The 26,795-nt window shown below is 31.8% G+C and overlaps 1 protein-coding gene across 2 annotated transcripts in view; it reads right to left on the bottom strand.

The window, feature by feature from the left end:
- Window positions 1-3,512: 3,512 nt before the first annotated feature.
- LOC143228679 (gamma-aminobutyric acid receptor subunit beta-like) overlaps window positions 3,513-26,795 on the bottom strand; it is a 77,058-nt gene continuing 53,775 nt past the window's right edge. Inside the window, exons 6-8 of one of the 2 annotated variants that reach the window (XM_076459939.1) lie at window positions 19,723-19,857; window positions 17,538-18,010; window positions 3,513-6,767 (exon numbers count right to left, since the gene is read on the bottom strand). In XM_076459939.1, the coding sequence (XP_076316054.1) occupies window positions 6,507-6,767; window positions 17,538-18,010; window positions 19,723-19,857 (869 nt within the window). In that variant the 3' untranslated portion in view covers window positions 3,513-6,506. The remainder of the gene's footprint in view (window positions 6,768-17,537; window positions 18,011-19,722; window positions 19,858-26,795) is intronic. The other variant, XM_076459940.1, reaches the window with a different exon arrangement.

A 26,795-nucleotide genomic window follows, 5' to 3' on the forward strand; every position in this document is an offset into this window, starting at 1 on the left:
CCGCCCCTAATTTAGCAGTGTAAAACTAGAGGGAAGGCAGCTAGTCATCACCACCCACCGCCCAATCTTTTACCAACAAATATTGGGATTTACCGTCACATTAATTTAGTTATGACGATCCCACGCCTGAAAGGGCGAGCATGTTTGGTGCGAAGGGGATTCGAACCCGCGACCCTCAGATATGGGAATTCTGAGAACGTTGATATTATATATGTATACGTGAATTCTGCGACTCAGATTGAGTCGAACTCCTCAACTCACGTGGCCATGCCGGGCCATGCCTTCTACTGGTTCTTGTAATAATATATCTCTATGGTATGTTCACTTAGTGCTGTTCTTGTTACAGTATGTACTTATGGTTTTCATTTACAATTTTGTTACTGGTATCGTCAGAGGAACGTAGTTCAATTAATATACCTTTCATCAAAACCTTACCAATCAGTCATTTCAGAATTCAAGTTATTTCTTATAGATACTAGGCGTCGCTTTTCCCTTTGAGAAATATTTCGATAAGTATTTATTAAAGAATTTTATTTTAAAAATTGTTTGACTATTCTAATGTTCTCGTTATAGATGTATAAAAAGACAAGTTATTGTGGCATAGGTTTCGTGGTTATTTTCCCGACATAACAGTCATCTGACAACATTCACAGAATTCACGTATACGTATATAATATCAACGTTCACAGAATTCACATATATAATATTGAACAATACTGTCATTACCATTTATATGTAATACCTACAATCTTTCCAAACGGTTACCGTGTATATAATATGTAAATGTAGTGTCAAAGTTTACGTCACACTTACCTTGCTATAAAAGTTACAGTTGTGTGTGTTACCATCTACCACTTACGGTCCGGCATGACCAGGTGGTAAGAACGCTCGACTTGTAAATCGAGTGTTGTGAGGGCGTTATTAGGTTCGATTAATCCCAGTATTTGATAGTAAAGGAGTAGCCAAAGAGTTGACGGTGAGTGGCGATGATTGGTTGCCTTTACCCTAGTCTTACACTACTAAATTAGGGACGGCTAGTGCAGATAGCCCACGTGTAGCTTTGCGCGAACTCAAAACAAACAAACAATCTATCACTTACAGTTGGCGAAATTACTGGTATGGTAACTGGAAATTGCCTGACGGTGTGAAATACCTTTGTTTCAACATATTTTCCTTGTGAAGGAGAGTAATAAAAACCTCTCTGAAATGAGGTCCAGTTTTCTTTATAGACTTTTGGTTTTAAATTTAAACACACGAGTGCTTGCTTAACCAGTTAATTAAATCAATGACCTACGTCGAAGCAGGTTATGCAATTAGCATCTAATGAGGTCAACAGGAGTTTAATAATAACCGGAAGAGGAACACAATCTAATACTGTCGTCTTGACCTCACTTTACGGTTATCCCAGCTGGTTTGTAGACGATATAATAATGATAATTTTATAAAACTTTGACGTTTACCCCCTTCCGTGTTGGAATAATTTTGTAAAGGAACTCAGTAAAAGTCAGGTTTTCATTTTCGTGATGACGAGAAAACCCACTTGCAGAGAAAAATATATATGTAAAAACGGCTGGTATGGGTTGAGAAATTTTTTTATTCGCTCCTATACATAAAAAATTTTCTCAACCCATACCAGCCGTTTTTTACATATGTAGGTTTTCATTTTGATTTTCAATAGCCTGTACTTGCATATGAATAAAACAAAAAATATATTGTGACGTGTTATTTTATTTCTGCACAAAATATACTTGATAAATAGATTTGGATTTGTACATAATATACATTATTTCAAAGAAATTACAATAAATAATAGGAATGTCTTTATCCAGAATTTTATGATTAGTAACTCAGAATAAATCCGATAACACATTTGGCAAATAATTAAAAATACTGCAAGGGATGGTTTGCCTGAATTAACTCGGGCTAATATATTTTGAAACATAAAGGGCGCTCGAGTTATCTAGGACAATTCCTGGAAGAAGTTAAATAAATTTGGTTCACATAATGTATGAAAATTCTGCCAATTCTTGTAGAATTCCCATGTGTACTTCTAGATATTACTTGTTAATGTTGAGATATAACAAACACGATCTGAGAATGAAACACTACTATTTTATTTGTTTGTAGACATCAACTGTTAATGTTGAGATATAACGAACACGATCTGAGAATGAAACACATATTTTATTTGTTTGTAGACATCAACTGTTAATGTTGAGATATAACAAACACGATCTGAGAATGAAACTATTATTTTATTTGTTTGTAGACATTGTTAATGTTGTGACATAACCAAAACGATCTGAGAATGAAACTATTATTTTATTTGTTTATAGACATTAATCGTTAATGTTGAGATATAACCATCACGATCTGAGAATGAAACTCTTATTTTATTTGTTTGTAGACATCAACTGTTAATGTTGTGACATAACCATCACGATCTGAGAATGAAACTATTATTTTATTTGTTTATAGACATTAATCGTTAATGTTGTGACATAACCAACAAGAACTGCGAATGAAACTATTATTTTATTTGTTTATAGACATTAATCGTTAATGTTGAGATATAACCAACACGATCTGCGAATGAAATACATATTTTATTTCTTTGTAGACATCAAATGTTAATGTTGAGATATAACAAAGACAATCTGAGAATGAAACACTATTATTTTATTTGTTTGTAGACATCAACTGTTGATGTTGAGATATAACCAACACGATCTGAGAATGAAATACTTATTTTGTTTGTAGACATTAATTGTTAATGTTGTGACATAACCAACACGATCTGAGAATCAAACACTATTATTTTATTTATTTGTAAACATCAACTGTTAATGTTGTGACATAACCGACACGATCTGAGAATGAAACTATTATTTTATTTGTTTGTAGACATCAACTGTTAATGTTGAGATATAACGAACACGATCTGAGAATGAAACACTATTATTTTATTTGTTTATAGACATTAATCGTTAATGTTGTGACATAACCAACACGAACTGAGAATGAAACTATTATTTTATTTGTTTATAGACATTAATCGTTAATGTTGAGTTATAACCAACACGATCTGAGAATGAAACACATATTTTATTTGTTTGTAGACATTAATTGTTAATGTTGTGACATAACCAACACGATCTGAGAATGAAACTATTATTTTATTTGTTTGTAGACATTAATTGTTAATGTGACATAACCAACACGATCTGAGAATGAAACTATTATTTTATTTGTTTGTAGACATTAATTGTTAAAGTTGTGACATAACCAACACGATCTGAGAATGAAACTATTATTTTATTTGTTTGTAGACATTAATCGTTAATGTTGTGACATAACCAACATGATCTGAGAATGAAACTATTATTTTATTTGTTTGTAGACATTAATCGTTAATGTTGCGATATAACCAACACGATTTGCGAATGAAACACTTATTTTATTTGTTTGTAGACATTAATGGTTAATACTGAGATATAACCAACACGATCTGAGAATGACTCTATGGTTTTATTTGTCTTTTCCGAACACAACAAAAACTGCTCCAGTTGATGTTTTAATACAAAATGGAATGCACGTCTTTCCGGTCCAGCGTTTTTATGTACACAAATATTCCCACCGCTTACGAGAAGTTATTATTTCGTTTTAATGTTGTACTATTATTTTGGCATTTTAAAAACACTAGTTTACGTTAACATGGTAAAAACGAAATAATGAACTATTCACGCTGTATAATTTGAATCTGGTGACAGGTTTTGTTTCTGTAATGTTTTCTAAGGTTTTCTCCTAAAGCGTGGACGGGTTTTTGAGAACTGCTATACCTGGTTTTGATTTGTTTGTAGATGGCGTTACTGAGAAACTGTTAAAGGCTTGTTGCGTGAGCATTAGTTTATTGCTCAAGACAAGCACCAATAGAGCAACATTTTTTTCAAGAAACAAATACACAACTTAAGCACACTCCTATAAGAAAACTTACGTAACAAACATTTGTTCAGAAAAGGCAAATTGTACGGTTACAATGAAGTCCATCAGTAGCAAGTACATCAACAGACTAACCTTATTGGAGTGAGCAGTTCGAGTGACCAATAAACGTGTGCAGATCTACCAACTTTCAAATCGAAGACAAATGAACCAATCAACACACTGGAATTTTCAGATCTTATAGAGTTTCGTCCCTAATGTTGGACAAAGGAAAGAAGTGATTTTCATGTTAAATGTTACTTCAAATCACTCTAGTAACTACAGAAAGCCTTGGGTAGTAGCTTGTTACTTTGAGCAGGTTTAAAAACTGTTGATTTAGGTTATTGCTTCAGATAAAGTGAATAATAGGTTCCTCAACAGACTAGTTATATAGTTTTAGTTATATTTAATATAGTACCAAAAATAACTACGAATCAAACGATATACAAGAATATAAACGTATTATGAACCTTATATTCAATGAAATATTCCGTTTTTACATCAAAATGAGATTACTTTTAACTTTTAACGTCTTTCTTTACGTCTTTAGTTTAGTTTTCACAATACACACCATAATTCCCAGTTGTTTAAATATAGTTTAAGCCCAACATTCTTCTTACTATGTTCTATATACTTCTTAGTTCTTTAAATACAGTTTAAACCTAACATCTCCCTTACTATCTTGTATTTACCTTCTCAGTTCCTTAAATACGCTTAAGCCAAACATCTCCCTTACTATCTTCTGTATACTATCTTAGATTTTTAAATATACTTTAACTCTAATATCCCTCTTACTATCTTCTATATACTATCTCAGTTGTTTCAATATAGTTTAACTCAAACATACTCATTACTATCTTGTATGTACTTTCTCAGTTTTTTAAATACAGTATAACCCCAGAATTCCCAATTGCAATCTTGTATACACCATCTCAGTTGTTTAAATATAGTTTAACCCCAAAATCCCCCTTACTGTCTTGAGTATACATTCTCAGTTGTTTAAATACAGTTTAACCCTGACATACCTCTTACGATCTTGTATTTTCCTTGTCAGTTGGTTAAATATAGTTTAACCCAAACATACCCCTGATTATCTGGTATGTATTGTTTAAATGCAGTTTAACTCTAACAACTCCCTTACCATCTTGTATATAACTACTCAGTTGTTTAAATATAATATAACAATAACATCCCCCTTTTCACTTATTTAAACATAGTTTAACCCCGACATCCTCATTATTATCTTGTATATACCTTCTGAGTTTCTAAGTTATACTTAACCTCAACATTCCCATGATAATCTTGTATATACCTTCTCTATTGTTTATATTGTGTATATATAGTTTAACAACAACATCTACTTAATTATCTTGTATATACCTCCTCAGTTGTTTAAATATAGTTTAACCCCTACATCTCTGTGCTATATTGTATATCCTTTCTAAATTGTTGAAATATAGTTGAACTCCAACATTTCCCTATCTTATATGTACATTTTCAGTTGTTTAAATATAGGTTAACTCTATCGTAGTAATTACTACCTTCTATATACCTTCTTAATTGTTTAAATATAGTATAACCCAAACATTCCCTTTAGAATATTATATATACCTTCTCAGTTCTTTAAATATAGTTTAACCCTAACATTCCCATTTTTATCTCGTACATACCCTGTCAGTTGTTAAAGTATAGTTTAACCCTCCTTGCTATCTTGTATATACCTTCTTATTTGTTAAAATATAGTTTAACTGCAACATTTCCATATTTATAAGTAATCTTAAGATAAGCATACCTTCCTACCCCAAGCAATCATCTGGTATATAAATTTTCATATTTCTACGTAATATATGTTCAATCCCTGCTGTATTTTTACATAGATCATCATATTTTAATGTAACCTTAACACAATTGTCTCTACTTTCCCATATTCCTAAGTAATTTAAAGATAAAGACTCCTCCTTACCTCCAAGTTTGATTTTCACATAGTTCCTTATCTTTCTATATAATATTAAAACAGTTTTCCATTCTGAGCTGTATTGTAACATTTATTATTATTAATTTACGATTTTTATTGTTATCTATATTAATAGTGGGTGTTTTAGTTTGCCAGTTTATTCCACATTTGATTAAGTAGTTAATAAAGCTATGTATATTATCCTTTTATCCACGATATACCCCTTTCCGTCATGTGACGCAGGGTATAGCGTTTGCACAGTATGCTTTTGTATATACTTCGAACTCGGTGTGGGTTATACCTGTGTATAAATACATATATATCCTTACGCAAAAAGAAAAGTGCTGCAACGTCAGACAAGACTAACACGTGGAGTGTTGCTCTAATATTTAACTTTCAAAGTTTTTTAAGGCTATTAACCAAGCTTCTACATATAGAAAATGCTAATATATCTAACTGTTTAATGGCATTGACACTTGTATTAGCTGTACACGTCAGAGGTCAATTTCAGATTTCTTATATTGAGCTACTTCAGAGCACGAGTTGTGTGGGTTTCTTGAGACTTGTTGGCTGTTTATCCAACAGAAGCGAAGTCTTCCGACAGCAGGTCACTAATGTGTAGGTATATGATCCAGTACATCAGGTTGAAACAGACGAAACAGACTGGGAAAACCACCCTGGAATACTTGTCAATGTCGCTCGGACTCACCCCATACAGGGTATTGATGTTTTTACATAAGGCAGTCTCCAGCTCGGGTGCGGGGGTGTTGGCTGTGTTCTCCAGGGTGGATGACTTGCTATATCCCCGGGGATCCATCATTTTTATTCTGACTTCCTGTAAAGGGTCAGAAAAGTTACACTCAAACTTAACTGCAGTAAATAATGAAAACTACATTCAATAAGAAATATTGTAAAACGTGTTTCTTCACCCAGCCTGTAAGGTCACATTTCTAAATTAGTTTCATTTTCTAAAAAAACAAGAGAAAAGAACCAACAAACTGAATATAATAACAACCTGCCATTAAGACTTTATGTCTTAGAAGCAAGAACACATAGAAATTCGTTTCTGAAATACAAAACTATACCTAAAAATCTTTAAAAAGTTCAATTTCCATCAATTTCAGAATAATATAACATAACAGTCATTTCCATACACTCGTGTCATCCTGATATTACGGTTATTTCCATACATCCGTGTGACCCTGATATCGTGGTTATTTCCATACATTTGCGTGATCCTGATATTACGGTTATTTCCATACATTCGTGTGATCCTGATATTACGGTTATTTCCATACATTCGTGTGATCCTGATATTACGGTTATTTCCATACACTCGTGTGATCCTGATATTACGGTTATTTCCATACACTCGTGTCATCCTGATATTACGGTTATTTCCATACACTCGTGTGATCCTGATATTAAAGTTACTTCCATACACTCGTGTCATCCTGATATTACGGTTATTTCTACACATCCGTGTGATCCTGATATTACGGTTATTTCCATACATTCGTATGATCCTGATATTGCGGTTATTTCTACACATCCGTGTGATCCTGATATTACGGTTATTTCCATACATTCGTGTGATCCTGATATTATGGTTATTTCCATACACTCGTGTGACCCTGATATTGTGGTTATTTCTACACATCCGTGTGCCCCTGATATCGTGGTTATTTCTACACATCCGTGTGACCCTGATATTGTGGTTATTTCTACACATCCGTGTGATCCTGATATTACGGTTAATTCCATACATTCGTGTGATCCTGATATTACGGTTATTTCCATACACTCGTGTGATCCTGATATTACGGTTATTTCTACACATCCGTGTGACCCTGACATTACGGTTATTTCCACACATCCGTGTGATCCTGATATTACGGTTATTTCCATACATTCGTGTGATCCTGATATTGTGGTTATTTCCATACATTCGTGTGATACTGATATTGTGGTTATTTCCATACATCCGTGTGACCCTGATATCGTGGTTATTTCCATACATTCGAGAGATCCTGATATTACGGTTATTTCCATACATTCGTGTGATCCTGATATTACAGTTATTTCCATACATCCGTGTGACCCTGATATCGTGGTTATTTCCATACATTCGTGTGACCCTGATATTACGGTTATTTCCACACATCCGTCTGATCCTGATATTACGGTTATTTCCATACATTCGTGTGACCCTGATATTAAGGCTATTTCCATACACTTGTGTGATCTTGATATTGTGGTTATTTCCATACATCCGTGTGACCCTGATATTACGGTTATTTCCACACAACCGTGTTATCCTGATATTACGGTTATTTCCATACACTCGTGTGACCCTGATATCGTGGTTATTTCCATACATTCGTGTGATCCTGATATTACGGTTATTTCTACACATTCGTGTGACCCTGATATTACGGTTATTTCCATACATTCGTGTGATCCTGATATTACAGTTATTTCCATACATCCGTGTGACCCTGATATCGTGGTTATTTCCATACATTCGTGTGACCCTGATATTACGGTTATTTCCACACATCCGTCTGATCCTGATATTACGGTTATTTCCATACATTCGTGTGACCCTGATATTAAGGCTATTTCCATACACTTGTGTGATCCTGATATTGTGGTTATTTCCATACATCCGTGTGACCCTGATATTACGGTTATTTCCACACAACCGTGTTATCCTGATATTACGGTTATTTCCATACACTCGTGTGACCCTGATATCGTGGTTATTTCCATACATTCGTGTGATCCTGATATTACGGTTATTTCTACACATTCGTGTGACCCTGATATTACGGTTATTTCCACACATCCGTGTGGTCCTGATATTACGGTTATTTCCATACATTCGTGTGACCCTGATATTGTGGTTATTTCTACCCATCCGTGTGACCCTGATATCGTGGTTATTTCTACACATTCGTGTGACCCTGATATTGTGGTTATTTCTACCCATCCGTGTGATCCTGATATTACAGTTATTTCCATACATTTGTGTGATCCTGATATTACGGTTATTTCTACACATCCGTGTGACCCAGATATTACGGTTATTTCCATACATTCGTGTGATACTGATATTACGGTTATTTCTATACATTCGTGTGACCCTGATATCGTGGTTATTTCCATACATCCGTGTGACCCTAATATTACGGTTATTTCCATACATCCGCATGACCCTAATATTACGGTTATTTCCATAGATTCGTGTGACCCCGATATTAAACTATTTCACAAAACAGTTGATATCTCAACTTAAATATAATGTTATTTTGGTTTTTCTCGTCTCTATATTAAAAGAAATGAGGAAGACTATGACAACGTCTTATAGAGTATGATAAGTTTACCTGTGAATGAAACGTCAACTAATATATTAATGTGGTGTTATTTGATACAAATAACGCGTCGAAGAAAACAAGAGCAGACCAGAAACAAGCATTTGCAAGTTTCTCTATGAACCACACAATTTGCTATCTCGAAACACAATATGTCATTCAAGTAGAGTAACACGGCTCTGAGCTGGAACCTATCATGTCATATACCCTGGGTATTAGGATTCAGTGCTACTATTTGTCGTTAAGTAAAGATTGTACCACGACTCATTGGTAGTATTTATCATTGTCAAGTGACCTGTGTAACACAACTCAGAGCTAGAAGTTATGTGTTAATAACACTAGAAGTTATGTGTTGACATTACCAGAAATTATGTATTAATAATACCAGAATGTGTGTGTTGACAATGCCAGAACTTGTATGTTGATAATACCGGAATGTATGAGTTGATAATACTAGAAGTTATGTGTTGATAATATTGGAATTTGTGTTGACAAAACCATAATTTATGTGTTGATAATACCATAAGTTATATGTTGATAATAGAAGAAGTGTTGATATCACCAGATCTTGTGTGTGGATAACGCAAGAAACTGTGTTGATAACACAAGTTATGTGTCGATAATACCAGATGTTGTGTGTTAATAATACTAGAAGTTAAGTGTTGATAATACCTTAAGTTTTGTGTACATAATGCTAGAAATTACGTGTACATAATACTAGAAGTTATGTGTAGATAATACCGGAAGTTGTGTTGATAATACCGGAAGTTGTGTCTTGATAATACCAGAAGTTATGTGCTGATAACAGAAGAGATTATGTGTTAATAATACCAGAATGTATGCGTTGACAGTGCCAGAATTTATGTGTTGATAATATCAGAAGTTGTGTGTTGATAATACTAGTAGTGTTGATATTACCAGATGTTGTGTGTGGATAACACAAAAAATTATGTGTTGATATTACCAGATGTTGTGTGTGGATAACACAAAAAATTATGTGTTGATAATACTAGAAATTATGTGTTCATAATATCAGGAGGTGTGTGTTGATAATACCCAAAGTTATGTGTACATAATACTAGAAGTTATGTGTTGATAATACTAGAATTTATGTGCTGATAATAGAAGAGATTATGTGTTAATAACAGCAGAAAGTATGTGTTAACAATGCCAGGATTTATGTGTTGATAATACCAGAAGTTATGTGTTGATAATACCGAATGTTATGTGTAGATAATACCGGAAGATAATGTAGATAGTACCGGAAGTTATGTGTTGATAATATCAGAAGTTTGATGTCGATAGTACGAGAAGTTGTGTTGATAAAACAAAAAGTTATGTGCTGATAATACCAGAAGTTATGTGTTGATAGTACGAAAAGTTATATGTTGATAATACCAGAGGTTATATGTGTATTATACGTATTTTGTGAGTTGTCATAGTATCGAAACTTCACTACTAGCTTTGGTATCGTAGATAAAAATTCAGGAAAATATAATTAAAATACCGTTTCAGGAAATACAGCTGAGAAAAGAAACATCTACATATTATCATGTCTATTACAAAGAAATGTAAACAGAATTTACAAATGTAAATATTAAACAAAATGAAACGAATTGGAAGAAAGTACATTACATGAAAGTAGAGCCTTATCTAAAGTAATATCAATCTAAGTTATATAAGTATACATGGTTTTATTAGTGCTAAAAAATCAACCGTATAGTACAATCAACAGTGGCTTAACTTTTTTCTGATCGTTACGAACGCCTTGTTAAACCAGCAAATTGAAGTTGACAGTAAAAACAAAGCAATCAATAAATATACTGTGCTGACGTAGAAACCCCAAGAGTTATCAGGTTTACATAGTGCTTGTCTCTACTGAGATGCTGTTGCTCAGCAATAATAATGTAGTTGCAAAGGTTAATTATCATGTAAACATCCGAGGAGCAACTGTTACTTCGAGCATTAATCCTTTGTAAAAAAAGCTTTTGCTCCTCAAAAAATAAGGTGGAATACATAAACAGTAACACACGAAAAATACACCTTTAACAAAGAAAAAGTACATAGCAAATATACAAAATGCAGTTATAATACACTACTAATATTCCCAATTTTATAAAATACACAAGCATTATCTAATTTTATTAAACACAACTACAGTAAACAACAAATATTCTCCAATTTTATCAAATACAGCTGTAATAAACGACAAATATTTACGAATTTCATAACATACAGTTAAAGCAAACAATAAATATTCTCCAATTTTATAAAATACAACTACAGAAAACGAAAAAATATTCTCGAAATTTATAACATAAAGCTATACTAAACGACAAATATTTTCCAACTTTCTGAAATAGAGGTATAATAGACCACAAAAATTCTCCAATTTTATAAACTGTAGCTGTAGTAAATGATAAATCTTTTCCAATTTTATAAACTGTAGCTGTAATAAACAACAAATATTCTCCAATTTTATAAAATACAGCTATACTAAATGATAAATATTCTCTAATTTTATGAACTATAGCTGTAGTAAACAACAAATATTCTCCAATTTTATAAAATACAGCTATACTAAATGATATATATTCTCCAATTTTATAAAATAAAGGTATGCCAAACGACAAATATTTTCCAATTTTATAAATACAGGTATATTAGACCACAAAAATTCTCCAATTTTATAAAATACAACTATAGTAAATAACATATTTTCCAATTATATAAACTATTGCTTTAGTAATCGACAAATATTCTCCAATTTTATAAAATACAAATATAGTACACTACAAATATTCTCCAATTTTATAAAATACAAATATAGTACACTACAAATATTCTCTAATGATATAAAAACTGCTATTCTGAAAGACAAATATTTTGAAATTTTATAAAATCAAAGTATACCAAACGAAATATATTCCGAAATTTCATAAACACAGATATACTGAACCGAATATTTCCCCAATTTTATAAAATACATCTATAGTAAACGCCAAATATTCTCCAATTATATATAATACAGCTATACTAAACGATGTATATTCTCCAATTTTATAAAATACAGATATAGTAAACGACAAATATTCTCCAACTTTCTAAAATACAGGTATACTAAACGACAAATACTCTTCAATTTTATAATATACAGCTTTTGTAAACGAGAATTATTCTCCAAATTTATAAAATAAAGCTATAGTACACTACAAATATTTTCCAATTTTATAAAATACAGCTGCACTAAACCACAAATATTCTCCAAGTTTATAAAACCAAACGATAAATATTACCCAGTTTTATAATATACGGGTAAACAAAAGAACAAGAATTCTCCAATTCTAAAAAACAACAACAACTACAGAAAACGTCAAATTTTATACAGTTTTCTAAAATACATATATACTAAACAACAAATATTCTCCAACTATCTAAAATACACATATACTAAACGACAAATATTCTCCAACTTCTAAAATACACATATAATAAACAAGAAATATTCGCCACATTTATAATATACAGCTGTAGTACACGACAAATATTCTCCAACTTTCTAAAATACACATATACTAAACAAGAAATATTCTCCACGTTTATAATATACAGCTGTAATAAACGACAAATATTCACGAATTTTATAACATACAAATAATGTAAACGATAAATATTCGCTAATTTTATAAAATACAGATATAGAAAACGAAAAATATTCTCCAATTTTATAAAATACAGCTATGGTAAACGACAAATACTCCACAATTAATAAAATACAGGTATACCTAACAAAAAATATTCCCCAATTTTATAAAATACAGGTACAATAAACGACAAATTTTCTCCAACTTTATGAAATACAGCTATTTTAAACGAGAAATTTTACATAATTTTTATAAAATATAGGTACACCAAGCGGCAAATATTACCCAATTTTATAAAATTCACTGCACAATAATTTTTTTGTAAAGTTTTGCTTCCTGTTGCTGATTGTGACAGGTACCTGGTGGGTATGCACAAATATAGTTTTAGTTTTGCTTCATCACGTAGGAACTCTGAGAAATAGACAGTTAACTGCATACCGTCAATAACGTATTTAATTGCGGTTATGTTTCTAATACACTATTAAGTTCAACATAATTAAAAGTGTTTTGCTCCTGATTTTCATTTGTATTCAATGTCCGGTGCATCATGTTGCAGTGTCCAACAGTAGTCAGCAAGCATTGACGGATTTCAGTTGTCCTGATATCGTTTTTCCATTGTAGCAATGTCCTGGTGAAACTGAAGATTTCTATGAAACGGTACGTGATGGGCAAATTTGGATGTGATTTTTGTGATTAGCAGCCAAAAACCTATAAGGAACACCCAACAGTGTTCAAGAAGCAAAAACTTTGTTGTGCAGTGATATAGGTAACTAAACGACACATATTCTCCACTTTTATAAAACAAAGCTAGAGTAAACAACAAGTATTTTCCAGTTTTATTAAATACAGCTATAGTAAACAACAAGTATTTTCCAGTTTTATAAAATACAGCTATATTAAACCACAAACATTCTCTAAATTTATAAAAACACAGCTCTAGTATACAACAACAATTTGAAAACAAATTTATAAAAACACAACTATAGTTTGTTTTTTTTTAATTTCGCGCAAAACTACAAAAGGACTATGTGCCCTAGCCGTCCGTAACTTAGCAGTGTAAAACTAGAGAGAATGTAGCTAGTCATCACCACCCACCGCCAACTTTTAGGCTACTACTGTACCAATGAATAGTGGGATTGACCGTCACATTATAAAGTCCCCACGGCTAAAAGGACGAGCATATTTGATGCAATGGGGATTCGAATCCCCGACATTCAGATTACGAGTTTTACGCCTTAACCCACCTGGCCATGCCGAGCCGTCATAACTATAGTAGACAAACAACAACTACCCATCATATTTATAAATACACAACTATAGTAGACAAGAACTACTCATCAGATTTATAAATACATAACTATAGTAGACAAACAACTACCCATCAGATTTATAAATACACAACTATAGTAGACAAACAACAACTACCCATCATATTTATAAATACACAACTATAGTAGACAACAACAACTACCCATCAGATTTATAAATACATAACTATAGTAGACAACAACAACTACCCATCAGATTTATAAATACATAACTATAGTAGACAACAACAACTCCCCATCAGATTTATAAATACACAACTATAGTAGACAAACAACAACTACACATCAGATTTATAAATACACAACTATAGTAGACAACAACAACTACCCATCAGATTTATAAATACATAACTATAGTAGACAACAACAACTACCCATCAGATTTATAAATACATAACTATAGTAGACAACAACTCCCCATCAGATTTATAAATACACAACTATAGCAGACAACAACAACTACCCATCAAGTTTAGAAAAACATGTATACTGTAGAACACAACTATCCACCAAAATTAAGAACACAGTTTACAGAAACACAGGTATGGTAGATTACAGCTACCTACCAAGACTAGAATCAATGTTTGTAATATATTCGTATAAAGCTAACATGTATTAAATTATTTTGAGTTATTATTTTCTAGAACCGATCTATGAACTTATCAACACACAGAATATTTCGTGATGACAAGAAAACCCACTTGTACAGAAAATTATATATTTAAAAACGGCTGGTATGAGAAGAGAAGGCACTAATAGAGGAGCGAACAACATTTCGACCTTCTTCGGTCATCGTCAGGTTCACAAAGAAAGAAAGGGTTGCTGACCGGTAGCTGACCACATGTTTTAAGGCGGTTGAGTGTAGAAAGCGTGCTTAGATGTTGGATATATTTATTAATATAGGTATAAAGGTGTTCCTTTGTATTAGTTTATTTTGGGTTTGAGTTGTTGTATAAGTAAGGCTTCTTTAATTTTACGTTTATTTCTTTATTTAGTATTTGGGTGTTTTCTATGGTTATGTTGTTTATTTGATTTGCAGTTTTCGAAAACGTGTAAAGATGACTTTTTTGTGTTCTGTGAATCTGGTTTTCATTTTTCTACTTGTTTCTCCAATATAGAAGTCGTGGCAGTTATCACATTGTATTTTATAAATAATGTTGGTGTGGTGTTTGTCAGTGTAGATTTTCCATAGTATAGACCTCAGTTTTGTGCCTGGTTTTTGAATAAATTTGGTATTAACTGGAATGTCATATTTTGTTACTAGTTTTTACCAAATGTTGGTTAATTTTCTGTCGGGAATATATGGTATGCAGCAGTATATGGTTTCATGATTTTTTAATTCGTGGGATATATTTACTTTTGTTGGTTGATTTTGCTTTCTGTCTAGGTGTGTGCGTATAATGTTTTCTACGGTTTGTGGAGGAAACTTATTGATGTTGATGAAGTATTGTTTTATTTTGTCTAATTCATCGTTAATTTTATCTGGTGAGCATAATTTTATGGCTGTGTTTATTTGGTTTTTAGTATGTTGAGTTTTTGTTTTGTTTCATGTGCTGAGTCCCAAGGAATGTATAGTTCAGTAGGGGTGATTTTTTGGTGGATTTCTATTTTAAATTGTGTATCGGTTTTTGTAATTTTGAGGTTAAGAAATGATATTTGATTGCTTTCTTCTGTTTTCATGTGAAGTTAATGTTGGGATGTATAGAGTTAATGTGATTGAAAAAATTAAGTGTGTGTTCTGTCGATCTGAATCCCGCAATCATGTCATTAATAAATATGTGTACACTAACTAGTCAGTATCCGTAAGGTTACCAAAGCGGATCATGTCTTGTGTTAAGAACATTTCTATTGTTTGTGTGATATTTATGCAAAACCTTATCACCCTGTGGTCTTTTTTTATATAAAATATTTCTCTCGATTAATCCGTCATGTAATATGCAAGGAAAAGTAAGTTTAAGTGGAAAATTCTGAGACACATTTTTTTAAGAAAACAAAGTCTAATTTTGTTACAGTATTTGCAGCTACAGGTACAAAACGTTTTAAAAAATCCTGTATAAACAGCATTTGTTTATTTTAGTGGCCCAACTGTTTACAATCTTCTTCATGTAGATGAGTTCTTTCGGTATTTAAGTTAACCTAAGATAATATATGCAACATAAATTACACGGTTGTTTGGAGATCTAATAAGTAAATGATTTTGTTTATGTGGAAATGGTTCATTATTTTCAAAGTCCGACGCATTTCTAATTTCTTATAACGTAATTTCCTTCAGCGAACCAAGTGTTTAGATCAAAGAAGAGTTGCTTTTCGTTTTTTGAATGCAAATTTATTTTCTCGAACATTCAACGAATGAAAATTTGGCATAAAATGTCATGTTTCAGTTATGAAAAAGAAAACCTTAACTCCAGGCGAAGAGACCCGGATTCACACTTATCTCCAGACAAAAAGACCCGGATTCAATGCTCATTTCTCTTCTTTTTATTCTGGTTCATCCGGGAAAACAGACAATCAGTAGGTTTCCATGACAACCATTGAGAAATTTTACCTCTAGCTGTCGAGGTTCGAGTCTCAAGGATTCCGAACAAGCCTCAAATAATGGCTGTTGTTTGCTCGTGACGGAAACAGGATTGCATTCAGATGTGAGGAGAGTTTTACTTATAGAAATATAACTCTTTCTACAGCAACAATAAATATTCGTTATTTCACGCACTAAAAAATATTTTCAAACGCATCAGTAGAAACTGTTGTAACTTATAGTTACTAGTAGTTACAAACATCTTAATGGAAAAGCACTTATTCACGGATAATGAAAACTTTTGTAATATGCCAAATGTGAAATATGTGTTTAGTTCACAGTTACAAAATAGTAACCAGTAAAAAATTTATACATATATAATTAAAAATAGATGTACAGAGTTTAATATAATATTAGACACAATTAACCCTAATCCAGATTATGAAGTAGGTTGATCGTCGACCGTTTAACATAATGTTACATTCGCTGAACCCTTACCCACATTATAAAGTAGGTTAGGCTTCCACTGTTTAAATAATCACATACAAGTCTAACCCGAATATACATTATAAAGTCGGTTAGTTACCAATCTTGTTAAGCAAGTGCTCTTAACGATACGTCCCCCACTAGTACAGCGGTGAGACTATGGATTTATAACGCTAAAACCAGGGTTTCGATTCCCCTCGGTGGACTCAGCAGATAGTCTGATGTGGTTTTGCTATAATAAAAAACACAAACACTTACCGATGTCCTAACGAGGGGTACATCTGAATTCGGTGGAAGCTCTGTACCTCCACTGCTCCTTCTTCCGCCACTCTCAGCTGCAGCAGCAGCACACAGTTGGCGATGTTGTTCTGCTGCCTTGGCGATCTGTTGATTCAAGTTTTTTCTCATGGTGATGCGTTTTGATAAATATCCAACTGTGGCGTACTCCAACAGGGAAGCAAACACCATTACGAAGCAAGTTCCCAGATAAACGTCAATACTTTTCACGTAAGATATCTTAGGCAGAGCTGCGTTTGTGCTGGACATCAGCGTGGTCATCGTGAGGACGGTGGTCACTCCGAGGGCCACTCGGGCGGGAGTAGCATTCCTGTGAAGCCAGAAGGAGACCCACGAGATGATAACAATGAGACTGGCTGGGATGTAGATCTGGATAAGGTAGTAGCCCATACTGCGAACAAACTGGATCTCCAGCGCCAGTCGGGAGTAGTTTCCTGGAAACCAAGAAGTTCAAGGATAATTCCAAGTTTTAAAATAAACTGCATTCTAAAGCGAAACTGCTGGTGTTAACTCGAACTTGAGTGATAAAAGAACATCAAGATATATTCAAGCAATAATCATTGACAACGACTTGTTGGTATAAACTTGTGTGATATAAGAGAGAACACATAGACCCTGTTGGTATAAACTTGTGTGATATAAGAGAGAACATCAACATAGATCATATTGGTATAAACTTGTGTGATATAAGAAAGAATATCAACATCGACCATATTGGTATAAACTTGTGTGATATTAGAAAGAATATCAACATTGACCCTGTTGGTATAAACTTGTGTGATATAAGAAAGAATATCAACATAGACCATGTTGGTATAAACTTGTGTGATATAAGAAAGAATATCAACATTGACCCTGTTGGTATAAACTTGTGTGATATAAGAGAGAACATCAACATAGATCATATTGAACATAAGTATAGATCCTGTTGATAACGACTTGTGTGATATAAGAACCAACATGAACATAGACCCTGTTGGTATAAACTTGTGTGATATAAGAAAGAACATAAGCATAGATCATATTGGTACAAACTTGTGTGATATAAGAAAGAACATCAACATAGATCATATTGAACATAAGTATAGATCCTATTGATAACAACTTGTGTGATATAAGAACCAACATGAACATAGACCCTGTTGGTATAAACTTGTGTGATATAAGAAAGAACATAAGCATAGATCATATTGGTGAAATTTGTGTGATATAAGAAATAACATCAACATATATCTGGTACATAAAACTTATCTCATATATACAAAGAACATCAACATATATCCTGTCGGTAAAAACTTGTGTGAAATATAAAACAACAACATCTACACTGTTCATAAAAACTTGTGTGATATAAGAAATAGCATCAACATAGACCCTGTTGGTAAAAACGTGTGTCATATAAGAACATGAATGTAGTGCTGTTCGTAAATCTTGTGTGAGATAAGATATAACATGAACATAGATCCTGTTGATAATATTTCTGTGATATAAGAAAAAAACAACTTAGATCCTGTTAATAAAAACTTGTGTTATTTAAAAAGACCATCAACTTAGATCCTCTTGATAAAAACGTGCGTGATATAAGAAAGAACATCAATGTAGATCCTGCTGGTATATTTTATTTTATAAAAGAAAAACAGCAACATAGACCTTCTTGGTAAAAACGTGTGTGATAGAAGAAAGAACATGAAACAGATCCTGTTGAGTAAAACTTGTTTGATATCCGATGTTATTTCAACACAAACCGACGTGGTAAAATATAGGATGTTATCACATATATGATGTTTTCATGTCAGTAGTTACTGAAACGTTCGTAGTAAAGTATAATTCTGTGTTCATCTCTCATGATTTGAATTTATTTATAGATATCCAATTTCCGTGAGGTGTCGGGATAGAATTCGTTTTCACAGGGTCATTCTGTTTAAATTACATTAACGGAAAGTTTAACAAAGATTTACGATATATATATTTTATCATCAAATAATATACAGAAAACATCTTTTATACAATTAGCTTTGGACTTGATAGCTGGGTATTGTAAGGTAACACAGTGAAACTTCAATCATGACAGGATATAACAGTTGACAGCGTGCTATAAATCTTTTTTTTTTTATCAAAGAAATATATCTTAACCAATAAATCTTGCCTGTTGTTAGAACCACTTCCTTAGAACTTTGTCTGTGGCCAGCAACTTTAAACTGTGGAAGTTCCAGATCCTGCGATACACCTACCGAGTTACCTTCCCTCCATTTGTAGCGGATGTCCGTCATCGTATATCCAACTGGAAAAATTGTTTATAGATAAATAAAGTCTAACAAAAGGAAACAGCCAATGATACAGAAATTGTGAAAAAACGGGTGAAGACTGCGTGATGAACCGAAGAAGTTTACTTAACTATGTTATTATACGTAACAGATACTAACTGGTTCTTTCGAAGAATAAATACAAATACACAAATTATGTAATTTAAATAATGAACATGACCATAACCAGCTTCACCTTATTTAATATCTAGCATATAATGTGATGTTAGAGTTAACAGTATTACTATCTCTCACGGTTAGCCCTATCCAGGGCATTCGATCGTTTAAAACTTTATGATCCGGACGATCATAAAGTTTTAAACGATGTTGTTATTCACTTATTTGGCTCAGAGTAAAGTTACGTTGGGTTATCTAGGGTAGATCAAAGTACCGATTTTAGTCTTGTAAGTATGAAACCAGGAGCCATATTGTTTTTAACCAGAGTTTAGCAAAACTTGTTTTTGAATTACGAATTATATAATCTTTACATAGTAGATAAATTAAAGTCAGTCAACAATGCAATAAAATAATAGTTAACCAGGTGGCTGTGTTCAGAAAATATTATTTAACATTTGTTAGCAATGTGTTAAATTTGGGAAGATGATAATGTTATAACAGCTAACCATGTGGCTCTATTTTGATATATATTATTTAACACTTGTTAGCAATTTGATAAATCAGGGAAAATGATAATGTAATACTAGCTATCCATGTCGTGTATTAAGATAAATATTATTTAACATTTGTTAGCAATGTGACATATGCATTGTTTTAAATACTTATTAATTTAGTGAAACATACATTGTTAGTAGTACAATCTATTGTTTTTAACTCTCACTATTTGAGCAGAACAGATATTTTATGTTATAATATATACTGTTTTAAACATTTATTACTTTAGTAAAACAGACATTGTTGGTAATAAAATCTACTGTTTTTAACATTCATCATTTTAGAAAAAAAGATATTGTATGCTATAATATATATTGTTTTAAATATTTATTAATTTAGTAAAACAGACATTGTTTGGAACAAAATCTAAAGTTTTTACACTGAACACTTTACCAGAACAGATATTGTATTTTATAATATGTATTGTTTAAGTATTTTTAATTCAGTAAAACAGACGTTGTTGATAATAAAATCTACTGTTTTTAACACATCACTTTAAGACAACAGATATTGTATTTTATATCTTGTATTGTTTAAATATTTTTGATTCAGTAAAACAGACGTTGTTGGTAATAAAATCTACTGTTTTTAACACATCACTTTAAGACAACAGATATTGTATTTTATATCTTGTATTGTTTAAATATTTATTAATTTAGTGAATCAGATATTGTTGGTAATAAAATCTGCTATTTTTAAAACTAACCATATCAGAAGAACAGATATACTATATTTTAATATGAATTATTTAAATACTTATTCATCTAGTGAAACAGATATTATTCGTAATAAAATCTACTTTTTTAACACTCACCATTTTAGCAAAACAGATATCGTATGCTATAATATATTTTCAATACTTTTTTATTCAGTGAAACTGTCATTCTTCATAATAAAATCTATTGTTTCTAACTCTCACCACTTTCACAGAAGAGATAATGAATACCATAATATGTATTTTCCAAATACTTATTAATTTAGTCAAACAGATATTGCTGGGAATAAAAACTACCACTTCTAACACTCACCATTTTAGCAGAACATATATTGAGTGTTACAATATGTATTGTCCAAATACTTATTAATTTAGTAAAATATTTTTGGAGTGTGTGTTTTTCGTATAACAAAACCACGAAGGGCTATCTGCTCAGCCCACCGAGGGGAATTGAAACCCTGATTTTAGCATTGTAAATCCAGAGACATACCGCTGTACTAGCAAGGGGCAATATTTCTGGAAATAAAGCCTAGTGTTTTTAACACTCACTATTTTGCAAGAAAACATATTGTATGTTATATATTGTTTGAATATTTATTAATTTAGTAAAACAATCATTGTTAGTAATAAAATCTACTGTTATTAACGCTAACCTTTTTCTCAGAACAGATATTGTATGATGTATAATCAATTGTTCAAATACCTATTAATTTAGTGAAACAAACATTATTAGTAATAAAATCTACTAAATAAAATAATAAGTAATAAGTATTGTGTTGAATACTGATATTAATTTAATGAAACATATGTTGTTTGTTTTAAAAGGCATGATGTTGAAACACGTACTGTTTCTTATAAAACGTATTGTGTTGAATACTGATATTAATTTAATGAAACATATGTTGTTTGTTTTAAAAGGCATGATGTTGAAACACGTACTGTTTCTTATAAAACGTATTGTGTTGAATACTGATATTAATTTAATGAAACATATGTTGTTTGTTTTAAAAGGCATGATGTTGAAACACGTACTGTTTCTTATAAAACGTATTGTGTTGAATACTGATATTAATTTAATGAAACATATGTTGTTTGTTTTAAAAGCATGATGTTGAAACACGTACTGTTTCTTATAAAACGTATTGTGTTGAATACTGATATTAATTTAATGAAACATATGTTGTTTGTTTTAAAAGGCATGATGTTGAAACACGTACTGTTTCTTATAAAACGTATTGTGTTGAATACTGATATTAATTTAATGAAACATATGTTGTTTGTTTTAAAAGGCATGATGTTGAAACACGTACTGTTTCTTATAAAACGTATTGTGTTGAATACTGATATTAATTTAATGAAACATATGTTGTTTGTTTTAAAAGGCATGATGTTGAAAGACGTACTGTTTCTTATAAAACGTATTGTGTTAAATTTGGTAACTCAAATGCTTACAAGATCACGTTTCTGTTGAAAGTTTTTTCCGCCTTTCTCTGTTACAATATATTTAAAATGTGAAAAAGTGAAATCATTGTTGCTGGTGTTAAACATTTTTAGTGTAAAAATAAAATATGGAGAAAACCGTAGAAACTTATTACAAACGTAACAGCATCGTCTTTCATTAAGCTGTCATATAAAAGTGATAGTATTTGCACTGTATACTTAATAAAGTAGATGAACGTAAATTATCTATAATTCCTCTTTAAAAATTCGTTCTATGCCCGTAGTCACAATGATACCAGATTATCTGGGCTTTGGGTGATATAAGTTTAGAAGAATCTTCTAATACAGAAAGATAAAGGTGCAGGTAGTGAGCTCATTTGATATATAAAATATCGGAAAGTTATATTGAAAATAAAAAGGAAAATACTTTCAGATACTGAACATTCGTGAGGAGATTTCAATATAAAGTAAGATTAAAACATTATCCCTCCGAGGATTAATCTTCATTTATGATATGATCTAAGATTTGCAACAGTGTTTAAACACAAAAAGTAACCTCATCCTACTATTTAAATAATACTCAGTTGTTTAAGTACATTAAACAAGGTTTAACCAAATATTCTAAAAATATCAGACTGCCTGCGGGTATGACGACATATTTCATATTTAATGAATATCTGGACTTGAATGGACGGCCTATATATCATGAAATATTTTATTAACATATTAGAGTTGAGGTCTTAAGTTATACAGATAGGCAATTTACTGTGTAATATTTGTGAGTAAAAGCCTCGATTTAATTTAATGGGCAATCACAATTTTTGGTAAAAGGAATTATTAAGACTTAAGTACAACGTACTGAAAAGTTGAAAAGGTCAAACACTGAAAATAAAGACTTCCGAAAAATGATGCAAGCAAACATGACCATTTGTAAAGCACAGTTCAACTGTTACGACACTTTACGATAATAATGCGTTAAAATCAAAAGATACAAACATTTAAAACTTAAACAAAGTAAGTGTTTTAATAACAACTGTGTGCTACAAAGTTCAGTAAATATGTGAATCAAAGGCAAATCTTAACCTCATACTTACAAATCCCAATGTGCTAATGTGCAAGTATAAGAATACACCTATGGAGAATTAAATACGAAATACATAATTAGTTCGATACTTATTGAACGTCAAAGATGTAAAGTTGATTAAAACGTATGGGTGAACTGAAACGTTATTCACCTTTAATGTAAGGTTGACTAAAACATGTGGGTGTACTTAAACGTTAACCAAACACCTTTAATATAAGGTTGACTAAAACATGTGGGTGTACTTAGACGTTAAACAAACACCTTTAATGTAAGGTTGACTAAAACATGTGAGTGTACTTAGACGTTAACCAAACACCTTTAATGTAAGGTTGACTAAAACATGTGAGTGTACTTAGACGTTAACCAAACACCTTTAATGTAAGGTTGACTAAAACATGTGAGTGTACTTAGACGTTAACCAAACACCTTTAATGTAAGGTTGACTAAAACATGTGGGTGTACTTAGACGTTAAACAAACACCTTTAATGTAAGGTTGACTAAAACATGTGGGTGTACTTAGACGTTAAACAAACACCTTTAATGTAAGGTTGACTAAAACATGTGGGTGTACTTAGACGTTAAACAAACACCTTTAATGTAAGGTTGACTAAAACATGTGAGTGTACTTAGACGTTAACCAAACACCTTTAATGTAAGGTTGACTAAAACATGTGGGTGTACTTAGACGTTAATCAAACACCTTTAATGTAAGGTTGACTAAAACATGTGGGTGTACTTAGACGTTAATCAAACACCTTTAATGTAAGGTTGACTAAAACATGTGGGTGTACTTAGACGTTAAACAAACACCTTTAATGTAAGGTTGACTAAAACATGTGGGTGCACTCAGACGTTAAACAAACACCTTTAATGTAAGGTTGACTAAAACATGTGGGTATACTTAGACGTTAAACAAACACCTTTAATGTAAGGTTGACTAAAACATGTGGGTGTACTTAAACGTTAAACAAACACCTTTAATGTAAGATTGACTAAAACATGTGGGTGTACTTAGACATTAAACAAACACCTTTAATGTAAGGTTGACTAAAACATGTGGGTGTACTTAAACGTTAAACAAACACCTTTAATGTAAGGTTGACTAAAACATGTGAGTGTACTTAGACGTTAAACAAACACCTTTAATGTAAGGTTGACTAAAACATGTGGGTATACTTAGACGTTAAACAAACACCTTTAATGTAAGGTTGACTAAAACATGTGGGTGTACTTAGACGTTAAACAAACACCTTTAATGTAAGGTTGACTAAAACATGTGGGTGTACTTAGACGTTAAACAAACACCTTTAATGTAAGGTTGACTAAAACATGTGGGTGTACTTAGACGTTAAACAAACACCTTTAATGTAAGGTCGGACAAAATTTAAATGTTAAACAAATACCTTTGGTTTATACAAAACAGGCTGAAGTGTGAGTCTTAAATATTTAAGATATATTTTAACATTGAGTAATTCTATCGCTGTTTACCTCCATAATGTTTTAGTTAATTATATAATTAAGTATAACATTTAACGATTAAATGGTTGGTTGGATGTATAACTTGTTATGTCATTAATTAAGGTATTACTAATAATTAACAAACTTGTAGTCATCCAACTCAATATCGATTAATATAGAACTATGATACACAACTATATATCTTAAATTATCACACGATGAGCTGGTTACACACAAACATATATATAGGTACAGATAAAAGTGTCCCTCCCTACTTTAAGTGCACGCAGACAAAGCTCAACATTCACACTTGAAATGACAGTAAAACAGAATTGAATAATGTTTATGACAAACTGTATTTTACACTTTCAAGTTTCTACAGTAAGTTATTAGAAATTAATCGTACTATATTGTTCACATTTCAAAATGTTACGTAACTTAAATAGTACAAATATATATTGAGTTGAGTAACTCTTAAGTCTTACCATGAATGAAATGTTAAATAATTACTGTTCGAGATTGGCGGTATTAGTAACACAATTAACTTTTTTAAAACCCGTGAAATAATTTAAATCGATAAATTAACTTAACTTTTGCGATCACTTGGCACGGGTGTATTTGGTGTTGATAACAGAACAGCTCATATATCTTTCATGTTATCACATTGTTTCGATTTGTAATTTTATGTTTTTACTTTCTTTAAGTCAAATTAAATGCTTTAAAACAAATGTGGCTAGTTATCTTAATAATTGAATTTAGTAATTTCTAAAAGTTTTATGCGACAGTTATAAATAGAAAATATATTAGAAACACCTAAAACAATTCTGGAATTAGGTCAAAGGCAAGGAGTAAGATACCGAGATGTGTTTATTATCTAAAGCTTTAACAATTACCTCTAATTACTGAATTTTTCAAAATTTCAAACAAAAATATGTTGAATGTATTTGCACGCTTTCTGTTTTTTGTTTATTTTGAATTTCGCACGAAGCTACTCGAGGGCTATCTCTGCTAGCCGTCCCTAATTTAGCAGTGTAAGACTAGAAAGAAGGCAGCTAGTCAACACCACCCACCGCCAACTCATGAGCTTCTCTTTTAACAACAAATAATGGGATTGACCGTCGCATTAAAACGCCCCCACGGCTGAAAGGGCAAGCATGTTTGGTGTGACCGGGATTCGAATCCGCACCCTCAGATTACGAGTCGAACGCCTTAACCCACCTGGCCATGGCGGGCCTTCTGTTTCTTAAGAAACCAAATATAAAGAATACACTAATCAATAATATAGTGTTAGTTCAGAGACCAACACTGAGCGGTAGAGGAAAAGGAAAATAATTAATGATTAAAGATATACTAAGACAGTTATAACACAAGTGTAGTTTTAGCGTTTTAGCAACAGTCACGAATGTTGATTAACGATTTACTGTAACAATAGTCACGAGAGCTGATTGACATTTACTATAACAATAATCACGAGTGCTGATTAACTTTTACTATAACAATAGTCACGTGTTGATTAACGTTTTATATAACATTAGTCACGAGAGCT

This window comes from Tachypleus tridentatus, chromosome 10 (assembly GCF_004210375.1).
Source record: "Tachypleus tridentatus isolate NWPU-2018 chromosome 10, ASM421037v1, whole genome shotgun sequence".
In the NCBI taxonomy this organism is placed as follows: domain Eukaryota; kingdom Metazoa; phylum Arthropoda; class Merostomata; order Xiphosura; family Limulidae; genus Tachypleus; species Tachypleus tridentatus.